Source organism: Euphorbia lathyris, chromosome 7, assembly GCF_963576675.1.
Source record: "Euphorbia lathyris chromosome 7, ddEupLath1.1, whole genome shotgun sequence".
Taxonomy (NCBI): Eukaryota; Viridiplantae; Streptophyta; class Magnoliopsida; order Malpighiales; family Euphorbiaceae; genus Euphorbia; species Euphorbia lathyris.
This window is the reverse complement of record NC_088916.1, coordinates 21,319,964-21,340,052: the sequence shown is the minus strand read 5'-3', so window position 1 is coordinate 21,340,052 and position 20,089 is coordinate 21,319,964. Positions and strand designations below refer to the sequence as shown.

General features: G+C 37.8%; 1 protein-coding gene and 1 pseudogene across 2 annotated transcripts; both read right to left on the bottom strand.

Moving 5' to 3' along the window:
- Positions 1–3,110: 3,110 nt before the first annotated feature.
- On the bottom strand, positions 3,111–12,789 carry LOC136235449 (O-fucosyltransferase 9). 2 transcript variants are annotated; one of them, XM_066025122.1, is made up of 11 exons: positions 12,377–12,785; positions 11,698–11,820; positions 8,563–8,632; positions 8,081–8,148; positions 7,343–7,431; positions 6,735–6,932; positions 5,988–6,192; positions 5,728–5,895; positions 5,114–5,281; positions 4,804–4,994; positions 3,111–3,533 (listed from the first exon to the last, which is right to left on the bottom strand). In XM_066025122.1, the coding sequence occupies exons 2-11, from the start codon at positions 11,734–11,736 to the stop codon at positions 3,347–3,349; spliced, it is 1,383 nt and encodes a 460-aa protein (XP_065881194.1). In that variant the 5' UTR covers positions 11,737–11,820; positions 12,377–12,785; the 3' UTR covers positions 3,111–3,346. The 2 variants fall into 2 exon arrangements, with proteins under 2 accessions (XP_065881194.1, XP_065881193.1); XM_066025121.1 differs by having other exon boundaries at positions 11,698–12,789.
- Positions 12,790–14,626: 1,837 nt separating this feature from the next.
- Positions 14,627–16,004, bottom strand: LOC136236034 (uncharacterized protein At3g28850-like; annotated as a pseudogene).
- Between the last annotated feature and the right edge of the window lie 4,085 nt (positions 16,005–20,089).

Here is a 20,089-nt window from a genome sequence, read left to right as displayed (position 1 = left end):
TTTTCAAGGTCTGTGATAGTAACCTTTCCTTTCTTTGCCCATTGAGCCTGGATCCTCTGGGCAAAATAATTGAAACTGATCCTTTTCCCCAACACAGTGACGATTAACGCCAATTTCCACTTCGATCTCATGACCCGCTTGTCATCTGAGGACAGCCGGATCCTAGGACACATCGGGTTATCAGGCTCTCCATCCTCAGAATCGGAATCAGAGAGAAAATCCCCGGAATCATTCTCAAAAGCATCCACCTCCATCATGGGATCCTCCTCTGACACCCCTAGCAACTTATCCCTCCAGGAGGGGCCTCCCAAATCCACGGAAACTCCCGCTTGAGCGGCTTGCACGGCTTGCGCGGCCAGCACGGCCTGCGCAGCCAGCGCGGCCAACAAAAGTCGCACGGCATGCTCATCCTGCTGGGGAGAGACGGCCGGTACTCCCTGTGGTCCAAGCACCGGAAGCGGCCCTCTAACTCCGGAATCATGCGCGCGTCCCTCCGCGAAAAACGAGTCCAGGGCCGCGGCCGCGACACCAACACCTTCCAGCCCCCGATCGGCCGCCGCATCCCTAGAAGCCCCCAACGGCACCGACGCACCCCTAGCACCCCCCGTCGAAACCGCCGGATCCGCCTCCCCACCATCCACCCACTCCGATCTACTCCTATCCCTCGACCGATCCCTCCGAATCCCGCTGCTCCGCCTCCTCCCCCGAGGAGATCCCTCGGATCTCCCATCATCCGCCGCCGCCCATGCCTCATCGATCCCGGAGTCATTGCCCCGCCCGCGCCCCGCCACCACCAGATCCGACACAGGCCAGCCGCCTGCCTTCACCGACCCATCCCCCTTAACCTTCACGATCGCCTTGGTCATCGCCGAGAGAGAGAGAGAGAGAGATTTACTTTTCTTAAATTCTACTATTAGTTATAGTTAATTTAGTTATAACTAATTGAGAGAGAGAGAGAGAAAAAATTGAGTTATAAAATTGATCCTGTGTTTTAGAGAGAGAAGAGAGATCTGAAAGAGATGAGATAGATGTAAAAGAGAGAAATAGATCTGAGAGAGAGAAGATAGATCTCAAAATTCTCCATCTTCATAAAAATTCTTCACCATGACAACAGATCTGAGAGAGAGAAGCCAGATCTGAAAAAGAGAAGATAGATCTAAAAGAGAGAGAAAGATCTAAAAGAGAAGAGATAGATCTCAAAACTCTCAATCTTCATAAAAATTCTTCACCATGACAACAGATCTGAGAGAGAGAAGACAGATCTGAAAAAGAGAAGATAGATCTAAAAGAGAGGGAAAGATATAAAAGAGAAGAGATAGATCTCAAAACTCTCAATCTTCATTAGAACATGTCCATATTAATTTAGATTATTTTTATTAATTTGTGTAATACATGTTTTTTATTTTATAATTTATTTGTTGATTAATTTAAAACATGTCCATATTAATCATTTTAAATATTAACAGTAACATTTTAATATAATTTTATCAAACGCTAATAATTAAACAACTAATAACAAACAACAAATAGTTCATTGTAACCGCTAACAGCAACAACAACAGTTATTAGCTAAAAGCTGAATCAAATAGACCCATAATGACCGTTTCTTTATTTTTCGAAAAAAACCCTAACTACTATTCTTTCTTCCTCCTCTCATTTATTTATCACACTTTGTATGCTTTTTTTTCCTTGTTAATATTTGTATTTTGGTTGGAATCCATTTATGTCATGAGATTCCTGTTAGGTTCTATGATTCTTTTATTTATATTTATTGTTTGATCCAGTATGAACAGAAATATTTTATCTTATATGTAGATCACTAGACCACTTAGATCGCATTTTCCGAAAATTAAGTTGTTATTTTCATTTTATAAACTTCCACCATTAGTATCTCCTTTCTCTGTCAATTAATAAAGGGCTTGATTCTTCTTTGTTCCACAGATTGTGACTTCATTTAAAATAGCAACAATTATTATTAACATTATTTTTTTTTCTAATCTAAGATATGTTTACATTATGGTGGAGACATTTAAGACTTCTCAAAAAGAAAACTAGGCATGGGGTAAAAAATGTTGATGTTAAGTCTTGTTTTTTTCATTATATTGCTATCTATCCATTTATCAACATATTATCCATTAGATATGTCATAATCATGCTATATAACAACTGATATTCACGTATAATGTAACAGTAGATAATGAACCGAACTATAAACATTCATCCAAAAAATTTACTGCCTCAACCCAGAATTTTAGCAACCTCTTTCTTAATTGTATCAGTAGTCACTCTTTTAAAGTTGCATTTCTCTCTATATAGGTGGTCGTGGTCTTTCTCCTTTTATGGATGGTTGTGGTTTATCTACTTATATGGGTGTTATTATATTTTACTTCATAAAATTTCACGGAAAAGTAGAGAGTGGCTCCTCGTTCTCTCTACCTTTTCTTCTTCCCATGTTGAGTTCTTCTCAACCCGCCGCCGCCACCCTACTGCTCCTTTCTCTCATTTTTCCTTATTTTTTCCGTTCTAGCCTTCTAATCAGATTTACTTAGAGGAATAAGGTTTTTAACTTAATATTTACATTTTTCTTGTTGGATTGAAGTCTATATACCTTATCGAATTTATTTTTCCATTAAATCTACACCTGTTAGGTAAACTTCTTTCGGTTATTCTTTTTTCGGTTTTCATCTTGTCGTAGGTCTATAGATCTAAATGGTTGTAAAAGAAAAAAAAACAACTCAGGTTCGAATGTCGGAAGAGATTAAATGATGAAGAATGGATTACAATGGTTGTTCAACAAGATTCACTTACTAAGTATTTAATTTATATCTTTATTGTGTTTGTACTTTTTTTATTGCTCTTTGTAGTCTTTTTTTTTTGTCTTTGTGGATCTGGTTGTCCCCTGTGTGGGTCCGAGGTTTTATTTCTTTTAATTTTCACGCTATGTTTGTACTTTTTCATCTAATGGAATGATATATATAGTATTTTTATCCAAAAAAAAAAGAAGAAGCTATATTACATGATTCTCCCCCCATAATTACCCTTAGAACAACATATAAATTCACAATACAAACAACATTAAACATTAAAAAAAAATGTTATAGAAATGGATGGACAAAAAGAATGAGAAGATGTTTATTAATATCATAAATAAAATGAAAACAATCACCATTTATATTTACAATGAATTTAGAATACAAGATTGTAGATATAGTTTGAGGCAACATCAAAGTAAAAGAAAAGAATTACTGAAATGTAAGGCTCCTCCTATTGAAATGATACAATTTTTACTTTTGAAGGAAAAAAGAAAAATAAGAAAACAAAAAGAGGTATATGATCCATCCAGTGTTTAAAGCTTCAAAAGCAGTTGGTTTACAGTGTGATTATTGGGTTCATGTTTTGATTCTGGAGAATGTATACACATGCAGTCAGGCATTGGGAATGTGTAAAGTGAAGCAGTTGGTTTTCTCATTTCGCACCCTTTCGTATCGCTATGTCGAAGCATATCTTGCATTTGTCTCTTGAACACTTCCCATCTGCACATGAACATGAACTTTAGTAAATGAAAAGCATGAATATGATCATCCTCGAATAACAGATTGCGAAGATACTTAACCTATCTAATGCTAATAAACTAATAAGCATTCATTTTCAATCAAAAGAACACAAAAGAACTAATCATCGTCATCAAGATCATCCTCGAGATTAAAATAGTCCACTCCATTATCATTTTCATATTCATCCTCCTCGAGTATAAGTAAGATAGATGGCGTAGCTTTCACACGAGGAGTTGTTTTTGCTTTTTCCTTTTGCTGCTTACCTTAACACCTAAGGTGGAAGCAACACTTTTGCTTTGAGTTGTATATATTCCATCCTCAATCCCACTAGCTCCAAGTTAAATCATTATCCTCGTAGCTCTCTGCTGGTTTCTTGTGTTTCTTGTGTCGCAGTGGAGAATGGATTCTTTTACGTCTCTTAACCTCCCTCCTATTTACGTCTCTTCTTATTCTTGTTTAGTTTTACACTAGTCAGATTAGATCAGTCATTGAGATTAATCCACCTTTTATTTTAATGAAAACAGTAAAAAAAAAAAAAAAAAAAACCCCTTGATGTTAACAAGGCTCGCCTGGAGGGAGCCTCCAAAGCCCAGGCGAGGCGCACATAGCGAGAGCCTTTTAAACTGAGTCTCGCCTAGGAGTATTAAGGCTCAGACCCTTGAGCCTTGCATAAAAGGCGCCTCTATGCAGCTATTTAAATTCCTAATTTAACCTACTGTTTGTTCCTATTCACACATACTCTAAATTCATTGGGCCCATTTGCATTCTCTTCTCCTGCATAATTTCTCCCTCTTTAGCCCATTCTCTATCATTACTGCCCCCTCAGCTATGGAAATTCACTCTTCAACACAAACTCAGCCTCCCAATTAGCCTTTTCCAACCCTTTCGATTGCCACTAAAGTAACCATTGGGAGACAGAATCTCCATGCCTCAGGATAGTACACGTAGCAACAATTTTTCAGGAATCACAATAGTAGAAGGATCCAGCTCTAATTCTGGTGGCAATTTAGATGAACAAGGGCGAGTACCAATGGTTCAAAAACATCACTTGTTTCATGTTCTACCAAATATCGTTATAGCTAGAAATAATCACTTGTTTCAATGCAAATTAATTGCAACCATAATGCTTAGATCTAAACCATACAAAGTAAACATCATTTGTTTTTGTTTCTGTTTCAGTTGCACAAGGAGTAATAAAAAAAATTGAAGGAATTTAGAAGAAAAATCAAAGGAAGTATGGCATTGGTACCTGATGCTAGGCTTATCAAATGTAACAGCCAATTTTCTCTTGTCAGGTTTGATTGTCTTTGCATGTCCACCATAGAGATAACGCCTATGACCCGTCAAGAAGTGGGGAAAGTTTCCACCTTGAGTGGTGACAAACACTTCACTGTGCAGACAAACAGTGTAGTCCAATGCAGCCAACCTAGATGAATGGCCCTGCATCACATACTTTGGTGTTACAAACATTTTCTAGTATCCTATTTTGCCTTTCTACTTGAATTATATGCCAGGTTCCCCATATGTGAGAATTACCGAATAAATGACCATTTTGATACCTTAAATGGAGCAAGTTCTTCAGCAGTAGCTAGCGTATCTTTTGTTTCTAGGCGTGGAAACATCTGCTTAAGTGGGGCCATAAACTTTTCTGCTTTATAAATATTACCTGCTGCAACATATACTGAGGTACTATTATTGAAACCCATGCCCCTAAGCATCATTCCCACCTGCAAAGTCAACCATCGAGATCAATGTTGTGTTTCTATTTCACAAAAAAAAAATCTTCACTCAGAAGAAATATAATGGAAAATTATAGGTTCATGTTCGACACCAAGAGAAGCTCGAACTCACTTAAAAATTAAAATAGTCCCTACACAAAACCATATCTCAAAGTACTGTGCCTACTCAAATCAATAAAAGAACTGCAACAACAGCAAAAAAATCCAAGTCAAATGGTTGATATTCATCATTAAGTGGCCATTTGTTTAAGCTCACGCAAGCCAACTCTCGTTTATGAATTTAATATCCATAAACGGAACTTCTTTTCCATTCAGAATTTAAATAGACCTTCATTTTGAGTATCGGATAGTTATTTGACAGAGCCTCCATTGAACATAATAAAGACAGAAAACCTATTCACCAAAATCACCATGACAGATAATAGTTGGACTACCTCAATTGGAGTTAAAGGGCACTTTCCATCTATACGATTTGCTCCCGGCCTTATTACTCTACCTCTTCTCCTGAACTTCCCTCTCCAGCCTTTTTCTCTAGCAATATCCATTTCATGTTTCTCTTCCTCGCCTCCATCATACTCACAGCATGAAAATGCAACCATATCCTGCCATAGAATTGATGACTTAGAAATGAATTAGAATATGGATAGAAACATATTAAAATCGTGTCCTTCAAAGTAAGACATGAATAAAATACCACTTCAAATCGAAGATGCACAGAAACATATTTCCCCCCACTCTGTGAGCTATTCTTAATCATCCTATCTACCATTCTGTCTGCAAGTGTTCTTATAGGTTCTGAAAACCTCAGTGCTTCAAAATTGGCTAAGCATCTTAGCCTCTGCACATCTGGAGGTACTGCATGAGCCAATCTGTTGGAGAAAGGAGCAATACGCACTGCCCTGCACAACAGAATGAGATAACTACTGACAACAAATTCCCTCACTAAAGAAAATTTCATGAAAAGATGTTGGGGAAAGGAGCAATATGCACTGCCCTGCGCAACAGAATGAGAAAACTATTGACAACAGATTCCCTCACTAAAGAAAATTTCATGAAAATTTCATCTGCAGTATAAATTTCTGTGTAGCCTCATACAATGAATAGAGCATCCATCTATAAGTTGAACTTTTTGGCTGAATTTTCTTAGAATTGTTTTTACATACGTTCTATATCTGCATGATATTCCAACAAGACTCTACTTGGCTTAAAAAAACACATCAATAGTTTTGATGATAATTTGGAAATATGCAACATGACTGTATAGGAAAAAAATTGATGCCCTGGACACATACGATTCAGAATAAGAATGATCAACAAACACCCCAAATCAAATGAAAGAAATACAAGTTATCTGAATAAATTTTATCATAAAATATCTTGTTGCTTTGACCATGTAGACAACCCCTTGTACAGATGGTAAAAGAAATATAGAACTGCATACCTCATCTGCATCAGCTTCGGCAACACCTTCTGAAGATAGTAGGTTGGACTAGACCAAGCTTTTACTCTCAAATTTACAATACTGCTAATATTATTGTCAAACTGCTCAAGTATTTCTTTTGGGAGTTCTCGAACTACGGCAACATCATTCTTGAGTGAATGTATGAAGAAATCTTCATCAAAAATATCTCCAAATTTGCTGTGGTGAAAGAAAAAAGGCGAGGCAGCTAAATATTTTGCACCGTAATGAATCATTCTTGTATATATAACATGATGGAATGCAAGTAATGAGAAATTTTCAGAAGAAAAAAGGTTGTGTTTTAAAGAAGTAATGCTACCAACATATTTCTTGAAAGTCAAGGTGTTAATTGGTTGAGATTATATCACATCTAAAATCTTAAAAACTTGAATTCCTTTTTTCCCTTGTATTCCATCAATGATTTTACTGGATCTATTATCATCAAAACCTTAAGACATGAGAAAATACACAAATGAATATGATTATTTCAACAAATTCAGATACAAACCGGAAATTGAGATAACAGTGCAAATCTTTTACTTGACTTCCACAGAATGAACACAAAAATCAGCAGTATTAATAATAGTCACCTGGAATCTTGCCACACACTGTTTAAATGAAAAATTGGAATGACAAGAGTAGCATTCAGTAGTCCTGCCACAGCAACTGCATCACATATCTGTATCCGAACAAGAATTAAAATAAACAGAAAAGTAATGAAGTGCAGTATGAAATACTAATACATTATATGCATTCTATAACGCGTCCCACATTGATATTTCATATCAGAAATCTGCAAGTACATGTGTTTATATGGTCCTCCTCTATCTATTAATATAACTAGTAATATAGTATTATATAGCTCAATTTAATAAAGATAAGTTTAGATTAAGACATCAGTAAATTATGAAATGGACTGGAAATCATCAAATTTATGAAGCCCTTATTTTAGAACACTTTCACAAACACTGAAGATATTTAAGGAACTTCTTACCAAGCATATGGTATTCAAATCAAACATAGCAAAAGGTGTACGAAAAAAGTATGACAGAAAACCATAAAGTAGATAAGGTGGTAAAAGAGATAAAGTTGTCATTTCAATATATCTGATAGATTTATACATGCCAAAAAAGGTTTACGAAATAAGTACTTGTAAACAGTTTTTTTAAACCTTAACTTAGATTGTTTTTTACTTAAGTTCTCTTAGATTTGTTTAATTTAAGCCTGAGTATGACATCTATTGACAATTTTAGCATTATACCGCGGATGCTGGTCCAGCTTTATGATGGTCAAAATTAAGAAATGTAATTTTAGAGATCAAAACTTACTGATAAACGTTGTTGATTCAGCCCGCCATTTGCTTCGATTATGAGGAAACCATTAGATTTTGGCAATTCTGGGAACCATAAATAGGGAAAGAAATAGAGCCATTACAAACAAAGAAAAACTCAGCAACCGTAAGGAAATTCATAATATAATATAACTAATTGGCAACAGTCACATGTAAAATTGCAACTACTAATCAAATTGTTTAGAGTTCAAGACAGCAAAAGGGCATTCATAAGACCAGATGATATACAGTCTACAGAGCACATGCTTCAAACATGAATAAAACTGTGCTGTTGTTGACACTTTGAGGCAGTGAACTTAAGAAACTAGCTCATCCTAACAGTCCATAAATTCAACATATACTAAAATCGTCAGTTTTTAAAACTATAGCAAATCAATTGGAGAAGTTATTTACATTTTCAACAATATTTAAAATACATCATCCTAGGTCGACCAATTTTTTTAATACAGAAAACTGTACCTCTTTCAAGGATGTTGTTTCCACAAGGCTTCCAAACTTTATGCAGTTTTGGATCCCATGCTGCCATCAACTGTATGATTGATTTGTATCAGTTGTACATGGCATAATCAGTTACAGGAGGATGTCAAAAGCACAAAAAATTTAGAAGTTCACGAGCAATGCACAAAAGAGGAAGCAAGAAAAAATATAATACTATTAAAATCATGATAATAACAGAATTATATCTTTCAAGGCGGAATAGCTCATAAATGTCGATGTCCCTAGACAAGAGGATTAAAATAAATTTTCATTAGGAATTTTATTTTCCGTTAAATGTTTCGTTTGGTATTTACCCCTTTATTTATGGGATTTTATTTTCTTATATGTGCCTAAATACATAAAGTTTGGAAGCCTTGGCGCAACGGTAAACGTTGTTGTTGTGTGACCAAGAGGTCACGGGTTCGAGTCTTAGGAGCAGCCTCTTGCCCAGTGTTGTTAAAGGCGCAAGGCGCACTAAGGCGCAAGGGGGGTCCTGGAGCCTTGGCGCAAGGCGCAACTTAAGGCGCGCGCCCGAGCGACTCGAGGCGCACCAAAAAAAAATCATAAATTTATAAAACTAGTCATAAATAATCAACAACCAACAATAAACCATAAAATGCACTAGTTAAGTTCTAGTTAACTACTAAGACATAATCTAAAACTCATAATTCTAACTTAAAACAACTAATAGTCTTGACTCTAGAAAACTACTAATCTTTAACTTCCTAGTCTTCCTTCCTAATCTTCATCAGAATCATCATCATCATCATCATCATCATCGTCACTTCCATCATCATATGCTTTTCTTGAATAAGGTTCTCAATCTCCTCATCATTGTCACCTTCCTCATCAATGTACTCATCATCTACAAAGTCGGGTTCATCATCTATAAGATGCATTTTACCCTTATCTTTCTCCTTAGCCTTAGACCTAACACTTGAACTAGATGCATTTGCAGCATTTTTTACTACTACTCTAGTTTGATAAGCACTTTCATCCGCTCCCATAGCATCACCAACATGAGCCCATCTCAATCCCTCATTTGGGTGTACTAGATCATCATCACCCGACTCCCCTCCATCCAATCTACCCATCAACCATTCATTGGAGTCATCTGTATCTCTTAAAGAAATAGGATCAATAGTGTCACGAGTTTCACGACGAAACTTTAGTGCTCGGTTATACTTCACAAACACTAAATCATTCACTATGTTTGCTACTTTTCTTTTCTTTTCTTTTTTGAAGTTAGAAAACCCTAAAATACCCTAAAAAACCTAATATACCCTCAACTCGACCCTAAAATACCCTAAAATACCATAAGGAAGCCAAGGCGCGCCAAGGCGCACGCCTTGTGCCTGGCTTGAGGCGCACAAAGGCGCACCAAGGCGCGCGCCTTACTGCCCGCGCCCGCCTTTGGTCACCAGAGGCGCTAAGGCTGGAGCCTTAGCCGAGGCGCGCCTTTAACAACACTGCTCTTGCCAAATAAATTGGCAGGGGAAGGCTTGCCCCAGTACACCCTTGTGGTGGGACCCCTCCCCGGACCCTCGCTCAGCGGGGACGCGTAGTGCGACCGGGCCACCCTTTATATGTGCCTAAATACAAATTTATGTTATCTGAATGAAGAGACTTATCAGTTGGTTGATAGAATATTCAAAACCTCCTCTTTATAAAAGAATAAATTGGGAGGTATTTTAGGCATTTCACTATCAAAGAGCAGGGTCATCCTTGAACCAATCTCATCGATAACTACTCCTAGTGAAAATCCCAACTACAAAGTTTACAAGGATACCCTTCCCTCAAGCTGGAAAAACATCAAAGTTGTACAAGGCATCTAGTCAAACAAAAATCAATTTTGATCAAGATCACCTTATACGCAACTGATTGAAATTAAATTGTTTCAGTGCAAATTTCCAACCTTATAAGTTGCTTCCTAAAGCATAATTCTAATTCTACATAGAGGAGATCAAATAAGGAGCATAATATATTTCAGAAAGAAGATTCTTGGTTTACTTTTTATCACCTTACATATCTGTGAACTACAGATTTTAATTCTCAATGTTTCTCTCTCTCTCTCTCTCTCTCTCTCTGTTATTTCCCTCTATCATATGTCCTTTCTCCACTCTTTTCTATCTTTTCCAATACTCTCTTCTTCCCATCCTCCTTCATTCCTCCCATCCTCCTTCATTCCCTCTATCAATGTTTCTCCTCTCTCTCTCTCTCTCTCTCTCTCTCTTTGTTATTTCCCTCTATCATATGTCCTTTCTCCACTCTTTTCTATCTTTTCCAATACTCTCTTCTTCCCATCCTCCTTCATTCCTTCATCTCCAAAATTATCTTCTTTCCTTATTATCCCCTACTTTGCAAGTTCAAATGCAATAGCCTTAATTTTCCAAATCATAACAGATATACACAGAGGAATGTCCTACATCTAATATGCAATAGCCAAACAAATGAATCCTTTAATAAACTCAAAATGGCATATGCACATATATTTGGACCACCAAGAAGACACATTTATCATTAGCACATTATCTAGAGGATATCCAAAGTTTAGAGCTTGCGCTAGACTATTCTCTTCCTTTCCTATGACTGATAGAAACACTATCCCTATCCTAACCCCGGCTAAACTTCAATGCTATTACAACAACAACAAAGCCTTAGTCCCAAAATGATTCGGGGTTGGCTAACATGAACCATCATATAAAACCGTGAAATCAAGTCGTGTCAGCGACACAAATTCTCTAAACTTCAATGCTATTAAGAGAAAAAAATTTTTTTATTGTTTTTTCTTTCTTTCTGGTTTTCAACATCCACTTGAATCTGGATTCGAGCAGAGAAGGAGACTGAGAGAGGCTCAAGCTTCTCAAACAACTATTTCAGCCATTCACAAAGAAAACCTAAGTACAGGGAAGGAGCTCCTAAAGACTCTAACTAGTAGCTTGTTGGTAATGCCATTAAAAGTATTGAAGTTAGATCCTAAATTCCAATGAACATAGTAAAAGGAGAAGCATAAGATTATGAAGTTCCAATTTCTTTTTCTGGGGCCAGGAAATAATCATGAAAAGAAGAGCTAAAGCAACTTCAATTGAACTAATATAAGCAGGAAACAAAGAGTACCGCATTATAGCTCCCATTGGTCTCACTCTCAGACTCCATATGCGGCCATAGCTTCTTAAACACCTGTGGACTCCGATACACTGATCCAAGCGGAGGACGCTTCCTTACAACAACACCGCCATTCTTCAAATTTAAATCAACATCAAAGTTCAAAGATCCCATATACAACAACATCCCAGAAATATACAACAGAGGAGCAAACAAAAGCACGCCTCTTCGCCTAAAAATCACTGATACAAGTACAAAAATTAACCTCTCCACTAAATTCTGCTTCGACCCTCTACCACCACCACCACCACCTCCGCCGCCAAAACCACCACCGACATTCGCGCTACCCTTCCCTCGGCTGTGACGTAGCCGAGGAGACGATGGCGGCGAAGGAGTAGTAGTGGCACTCACTGACCGGCCGTTACCGAGGCGGCTGTAGCCGTGCATAGGGACGAAGAACGAATTATGCCGACAAGATGTATGTGAAAAATCCCCAAAGAAGAAACTCACAGAACTGAACAATGTGAAAGAAGATCTGCAATTAAATGATGTGTACATAGAAAAAATGCATGCATTTTGAAGCAATTGAAATCAAATTAAACGAATTGGGTAACTTCCAATAGCAAAACCAGAAAGGGGGAGAAAGTGGAGGAGGAGGAGGAGGAGCAGTTAATGGAGAGATGGGAAGTACCGAGGTACAGAGAAATTAAAAGCGTCACGTGTCAGGTGAATTAAAGGCTAAGCATAGAAGAGAAGGAAGAGTGGTGGAGACGCCTGCCTCCTTGTTTCACGGATAGTGAGCTGCCATTACTGGTGGTGAGAGTCTATCAATGGAGAGGCCAAAGATTCAATTTTTATGATGAAATTGGAGAGATTGGAAGAAAATAACGCATAACCAGAGCAGTTTTTTCAACTACAACAACCAAACAATGGACTGGAGTGGACTATAACTGTGCATGATAAAGTTGGTGGCTTTCTTTCGATTTCAAAATTGCTCCTTTTTCTTTTTTTTCTTCCTTTCTTATGGCTTTTGAATCGGAGATGAAGAGAGCGTGCTAATCTTGATTAAGGAATCTTGTGGCTTTTTCTTTCTTTAATTAGAATATAGTAAGAGATAGAAAGTGTGAGGGAATGTTTCAATCAAGATGGAATTTCTTTCTTCTTTTCACATACTAATCAAGTTTATCTTTAAGAAACATATTAATATTCTAATTTAGGAGATTAATTAATGTTTAAACTTAGTAATAATACTAACGATTTAGATTAGGAAATTCTTTGTCATTTTCATAGGTGATTCTCTATCGGTAATAGAATGGGAGAATTACAAAACTAGCACTTTTCAAGGTGTTAATTTACATTTCTAGCTCCTTTTAAAAAACTAACCAAAATTAACACATTTCAACAAGTAACTTTCAAGTTTACACTCGTCTTCTTTCTTAACATAACTGTGTTTCTTTGTCTTTCTCCCCATCTCTCTTTCTCGTGCTCTCTCTCTAAAGAACAGAACAATCTACAGAACGACTACGAATACTACAACAATCAATCCAACCCACAGTTCATATAACAAAATTTCTGCAATCATATAAGTTTTTCATTGGTTTTTAGTTTCATTGAAAAGATTTAAAGCTTAGTCCATTCATCGTTAAGATCTAGCAGGTTGTTTCTCTACACCCCAATGTATATTGTTTCTTTTCATTTTTCATGTTTTTACTGATCGTGCGAACCCCAAAAACAGTGACATTATTGTCTGAAAATACACTTTGGTTGGAATATCAGTTTCAGACATTTTTCCCTGACAGTGTCGATATTTGTCGATATCATGTCGATATCAATCGATATTGTATTGGTCGATATCTATCGATATGTATTTGTCGATATTTGTCGATATCCTGTCAATATCCATCCGATATCTGAAATTTAACAAATATCGTCATATCTGTCGATATTGATCAGATATCGACAGAAATCGACAGATATCGACACTGTCGGCGAAAAATGTCTGAAACTGATATTCCAACCAAAATGTATTTTCAGACAACAATGCCATTGTTTTTGGGGTTCGCACGATCAGTAAAAACATGAAAAATGAAGAGAAACAATATACATTGGGTTGTAGAGAAACAATCTGCTAGATCTTAACGATGAATGGACTAAGCTTTAAATCTTTTCAATGAAACTAAAAACCAATGAAAAACTTATATGATTGTAGAAATTTTATTGTATGAACTGTGGGTTGGATTGATTGTTGTAGTATTCGTAATCATTTTGTAGATTGTTCTGTTCTTTAGAGAGAGAGAGAGAGCGTGAGAAAGAGAGAGAGGGAAAGAAAAAAACACACAGTTATGTTAAGGAAGAAGACAAAGGTAAACTTGGAAGTTACTTGTTGAAATGTATTAGTTTTGGTTAGTTTTTTAAAAAAAAGCTAGAAATGTAAACTACCATTAAAAGGTGCTAGTTTTGTAATTCTCCTGTAATAGAATTGCTTTGGATGAAAATGGTAAGTCCTAACACATGTGTTTGTGTTTTCTCGTGTAATTGGTCCAAAATTTTGGGTTTTTAAATGAAATAACCTCATAACTTTTTAGGGAAAAGTACAACAATAAACTTGTGGTTACACCTATTTTCGATTGCAGTCTTGTGGTTTAAAAATTTACAAAATGGTACATTGAGGTTCATTCCGTTAGCAAACATATACCAAATTGACTAACGGTGTTAAAAGTAAAAAAAAAGAGTTAATTTGATCCTTATATTTATTTATTTTATAAATTAACACCCCTTATTATCTAATTATCACAAACAAACCCCAAAATAAAAATAAAAATCAAATACACCTTCTTCTCCATCTCTCTCTAATTTCTTATTTTTCTTCTTCTTTCTCTCTTCTCTCTCTCTCCCTCCTCTTTATTAATTTCTGTCTTTAAAATTACAAAATAAAATACAATCACATATTAGAAGACAAACAGAAACATTGCATTAAGATCAAACCATATCCCTCATCCATTTCACAGCAGCGGAAAACCATATCTAATTTTCCTTCTTCATGCATTCGTTTTATCTCATCGGCGTCACCAATGTATTTTGTTTCAATAAAAACTCTCGGAAGTCCCAATCCTCCTCCATTCAAACCTTCTCCTAATAGTTTTTAAGCTCCTCCTTAAACCCTGAATGCATCGATACATCTCTTTCGTCGACTCTAAGGCCTAATCCTTTTAGAATTAATCTCACATGGCAGCAATCCTCGTAAGTTTTTCGAACTCCTCGCAGACTTGTGGAGTATATGATTGCCTTCTCTTTGCTCCCCTTTGAACTATCCGGTTTGTCGGCTTCGTTGGAGGATGATGGCTTGAAGTGAAATGGGTGATCTGGGGAGAGTTGATATAGTGATTTTCTAAGGGTGTTGCTACTTACCGCCCCTAAATTACCTCTTACCGCCCCCATTTGGGAAATTTTGCCCTTTTAGAAAAGAAAACGCCAATTTTGGTCTAGGTGGGTGCCAGATCCGCCCAAACAATGGCTTGGGCGGGTGGTATATCCACCCAAGCCATTGGCTGGACGGATGCTGGATCTGCCCAGACCAGTGGCTGGGGGGGTACTGGATCCGCCCAGCCCATTGGCTGGGTGGATCTGGCACCCACCTAGACCAAAATTGGGCCTAGGCACAATTCTAGACTTTTTAGCGACGAAAAATACAAAATTCTTCAATTTTTTGTGACGAAAAATGCTAATCGTCACAAAAAAATATGCATTATGTTCATGATTTTTTTGAGAAAAAAAATATAAATTTTATTGTTTTCGACTCATAATCATCCATTTTCGGGATTCAGATTGTCGCATATCAATTATTTTCATAATTTCAATTATTATTGTTCGAGTTTATGATTTTAGAGAAAGAATTTTTAGTTTTTTATCAAAATTATGAGAAGGGCAAAAAAGTTCGAATGGGGCGGTAACTAGGAATTTGGGAGCGGTATTAAGCAATTCACTTTTCTAAATGTGGAAATTACATGCAAATCGAATTTTGAAATAATTGAATTAGGATTTTCTTCTTCTTCCTCAGCCAATTGAAGCCAAATTGGCTTGATATGATTCAGTAGTTTCGAACTATCGGCAATTCGATTTGGATCATTTGTGATATCAAAAGAGAAGCTGGGAAATCTATGGGGAGGCAAATTTAAAGAACCATCATCTTCTTCAAGCCCTTCCATTAATTCTGAAGTGTTAATCGTTTCAGGCTCATCCGGCGGCGTTCTGATCGGAGCTCTGGGGATTATTTTGGGGATTTTCTCTTGGATCATATTAGACCATGATTTGGCTTCAATTAGTTTGTCGGTGCAATGTTTCTGTTTGTGTTTTAATATATGATTTATTTGATTTGGTAATTTTAAAGAGAGAAATTAACAAAGTCGAGAGAGAAAGGTGAAGAAAAATAAGAAATGAGAGGGAGAGGGAGAAGAATGTGTATTTGATTTTCATTTTTAATTTTGGGGTTTGTTTGTGATAATTAAATAATAAGGGATGTTAATTTATAAAATAAATAAATATAAGGGCCAAATTAACTTTTTTCTCTTTGACTTTTAACACCGTTAGTCAATTTGGTATGTGTTTGCTAACGGAATGAATCGCAAGGTACCATTTTGTAAATTTTTAAACCACAAGACTGCAATCGAAAATAGGTGTAACCACAAGGTTTATTTTTATATTTTTCCCAATTTTTTAATATAATTTATTGGATGTAAAAAGTAAAAGATATGTTTTCTATGAGTCCAAACAAATCTCCAGACCCTGATGGATTGAACCCAGGTTTTTTCCAATCATTTTAGGCTACAATGGGACAAGAACTGGGTACGGCCTGCACGAAATGGCTTAGGGATGGGGAGGTCCCACCAGGCCTTAATGATACCACAATTGTGCTTATCCCCAAGCTTGACAGCCCTAGATTACTCAAGGATTTTCATCCGATCTCCCTTTGTAATGTGCTCTACAAAATCATTGCAAAGGCCTTGGCTAACCGGTTGAAAGGTGTTTTGCCACAAATAATTGGGGATACTCAATCTGCTTTTGTCCCTGGAAGGTCAATAATTGATAATGTGCAGGTTGTCTTTGAAAGTATTCACTATATGAAAAGGCAGAATAGGGGGAATTCTGGGCAGGCTGCCTTGAAGATTGACATTAGTAAGGCCTATGATATGGTGGATTGGAACTTCCTGAAATTGGTTATGACTCGCATGGGTTTTCATGAGACCTGGATCAGATGGATGATGCTTTGTATTACAACATTTAGGTATAAGGTGGCAGTGAATGGAGAATATTCTGAACAAATTATCCCTGGCATGGGCCTCCGACAGGGTGATCCGCTCCCTACCTATTTATCTTGTGTGCTGAAGTCCTATCCAAATTAATAAAGAAGGCCGAGAGTGAGGGCTTGATTTCAGGATGCAGAATTTGTCGAAGGGCTCCATCGGTTACACACTTATTCTTCGCTGATGACAGTTTCTTGTTCTTTGGAGCATCTACAAGTGAAGCCAGTAAGATTTTGAGCATATTGACCGAGTATGAGATGGCTTTGGGACAGGCTGTGAATCTGAGTAAGTCGGGAATTTTCTTTAGTGCAAATGTCAGAACTGAGTTGCAACTTAAGCTTAAAGGTATTTTGAGGGTTAATGCACCTTTGGACACGGGACGTTACTTGGGGTTGCCTTCACTAATTGGGCGCTCTAAGAGAAGGATTTTTAATTTTCTAATTGAGAGGCTGCGTAAAAAGTTTGGAGTATGGAGCTTCAGGTTCCTTTCACAGGCAGGCAATGAAGTGTTGTTAAAGTCAGTGGCACAGGCTCTTCCTACCTTTTGTATGAGTACGTTCCTATTACCTTTATCTATCTATGATGAATTGCAAAAAATGATGAACTCTTTTTGGTGGGATATGAAACCTGATGGCAAAAAGAGTATTCACTGGTTTGATTGGGCTAGGTTATGTCAATCTAAGGATCTAGGGGGTATGGGTTTTAAGGATCTTCACTTGTTCAATTTAGCCTTATTAGGAAAGCAGGGATGGAAATTAGTGGATAATCCAAATACCTTAGTAAGTCAAATGTTCAAAGCAAAATATTTCTCAAGGGAAGACTTACTTTTCTCTGAATTAGGCAATAATCTTAGTATGGTTTGGAGAAGTATTTGGAGTGGCCTGAGTATACTTAGGAAAGGGGTATTGTGGAAGGTGGGAGATGGGAGTTCAATTAGAGTTTGGAAGGACGCATGAGTACTTAAACTGAATGGTTTTGTTTAAATTCTTTTATGGTCCCTGGGATGCAGGATTTGAGAGTTGCTGACTTGTTGCTTACAAATGGTAGGGGTTGGGATGCGAATAAACTGAAAGGATATTTTAGTGAAACTGAAGTGAGTGCCATTTGTGACATTATTTTACCCTTCACTGCCAATGCGGATAGGAGAATATGGAACTGGTCAAAAGATGGATTTTATAATGTGCATTCGGGTTATATTGTTGGGCGGGAGGTGGAGGAGGAAAGATTGGTGAATGAGGGTTGGAGGAGGATCTGGAACCGGAATATGCCCCCTAAACTGAAGCTATTTATATGGTGAATTTTCTCGGGTAGCCTACCAACTCGGGCTAGATTAGCCCAACGACGAGTTCCAATCATAATCGAATGCCCTGTGTGTGTGGATCAGGATGAAACAGTTAACCATTTATTTGTTGAATGTTGTTTTGCAGATGATCTTTGGCGAATAGCTGGAATTCCAATAGCACAAACTAATGGGATGAATTTTGCAGAGTGGCTAATGCAGGCTTTATGTGGCCCGAATCAGGAGATCATTGACCGGCTGTGTTGTACTCTAAAGACAATCTGGGACCACCGGAACAAAGTTCTATAGAATATGACCTGGTGGCCGATGGACACTAGTTGGCGCCACGTAACTGCCGAATTTCGGGACTGGAAGGCTTACCAACAAGGATCGAAGGCTATGTCAAAGGCAGACTCTGCGGCATGGTCAATTAACTATCAGGGGAAGTTTCAGGAAGCCGGTGCAACTTCAGTTGCTTCACGAAGGGTCAGGCCTGCCGCTGACCCATCATCCAGCCACCAGCAAGCAAGACAGGCCGACGTCCTTGCCCAGAGCTCAGCAGCCGGACGCCGTTTACCGCAACAGGAAGGGGACATGGATGCGTCTGTTCCGACGCCTCCTGCATGGCTGCAGCAACAACCAGCGGTTGGCGGAAATTATGAGTCAACCGAAACAGGGCCGCCCGACACCGATCAGGGACGTTCGAACAGAAACTCCAAGCAGATTGAAATGTGGAAGCCACCAGCAAGGGGCTCAGTGAAATGTGATAACAACCCAAATTATTCTTGAATAAGGAATAAGGGAAAATTAATAGAAATAATGGCAAACCATTATTCCTTCTAAAAGAGATATTTATACATGATTAATGTGGAATTAATGATAATTAATGCAGGGGAGAATATGCAAATAATGAGGAAAAGGAAGGAGTCTCTAGCATTATGTCACGCCACGTGGACCATGGCGAGATACGCCATAACGAGATACGTCCGATGAGAGCGAGTAGCGGAGACCCGCCATAGCTCTCAAGGAGAGCGTACATACGCATTGACGGATCAAAGAATACGAAAAGGGATATTCATCTTACTGACAGAATATTATCCCAAGGACCAAAAGGGATATTCACCTTGAGAACGCCGCAAGAAGAACCGGATGGCGGATCTCCACGGTTCAGCTCAGTGAGATCCGCTGGCGAACCTATGAGGCGAATCTCCTCTTTCACCTGATTCATCACAGTAACGGCAAACCGCCGACTCGGCCATAAAGACCATTAATGAGCTATCAATTAGCTAACCGCCAGGTTAAAAGTAACCAGTAACCGCCAGCTTAAAGGTAACCAGTAACCGCCATTAATGGAGCATTAATGGAGACCTTCTAGTTGCTGAAGGTTACGACTTCTTAGCTATATATAGCCTACATCCCTAGGCTATCAAGGTACACTTTTACTTACCCTTTGTCAATTCAGTTTGCTCTCTTGTTCTTCCTTACTGACTTTGGCATCGGAGCTTCCCCCCGTCGAACCCAACGACGCCCCCACAGGGACGTGCTCCGATCAAGGATTTTTCCCCGAGTTATCAATTGGTGCGGTGAGCGTGGATCTCTAACAAACAGAAGATCACAAAATCTTGATTGTATAGAGTTTCACAAAGAACAAAACAATGGAGTCAACAGAATAGAAATCACAATCTCAAACTTTGGCTCAATCAGTACAACAAATCTATCCAAAGATACAGTTCTCCATATATTGGTGGGAAAGAGTTTTCTACATTAAATCTGGAATTTTATGATGAAAAAGATAAGTTTCCTCCCCTTTCTTATTCCATTTTTA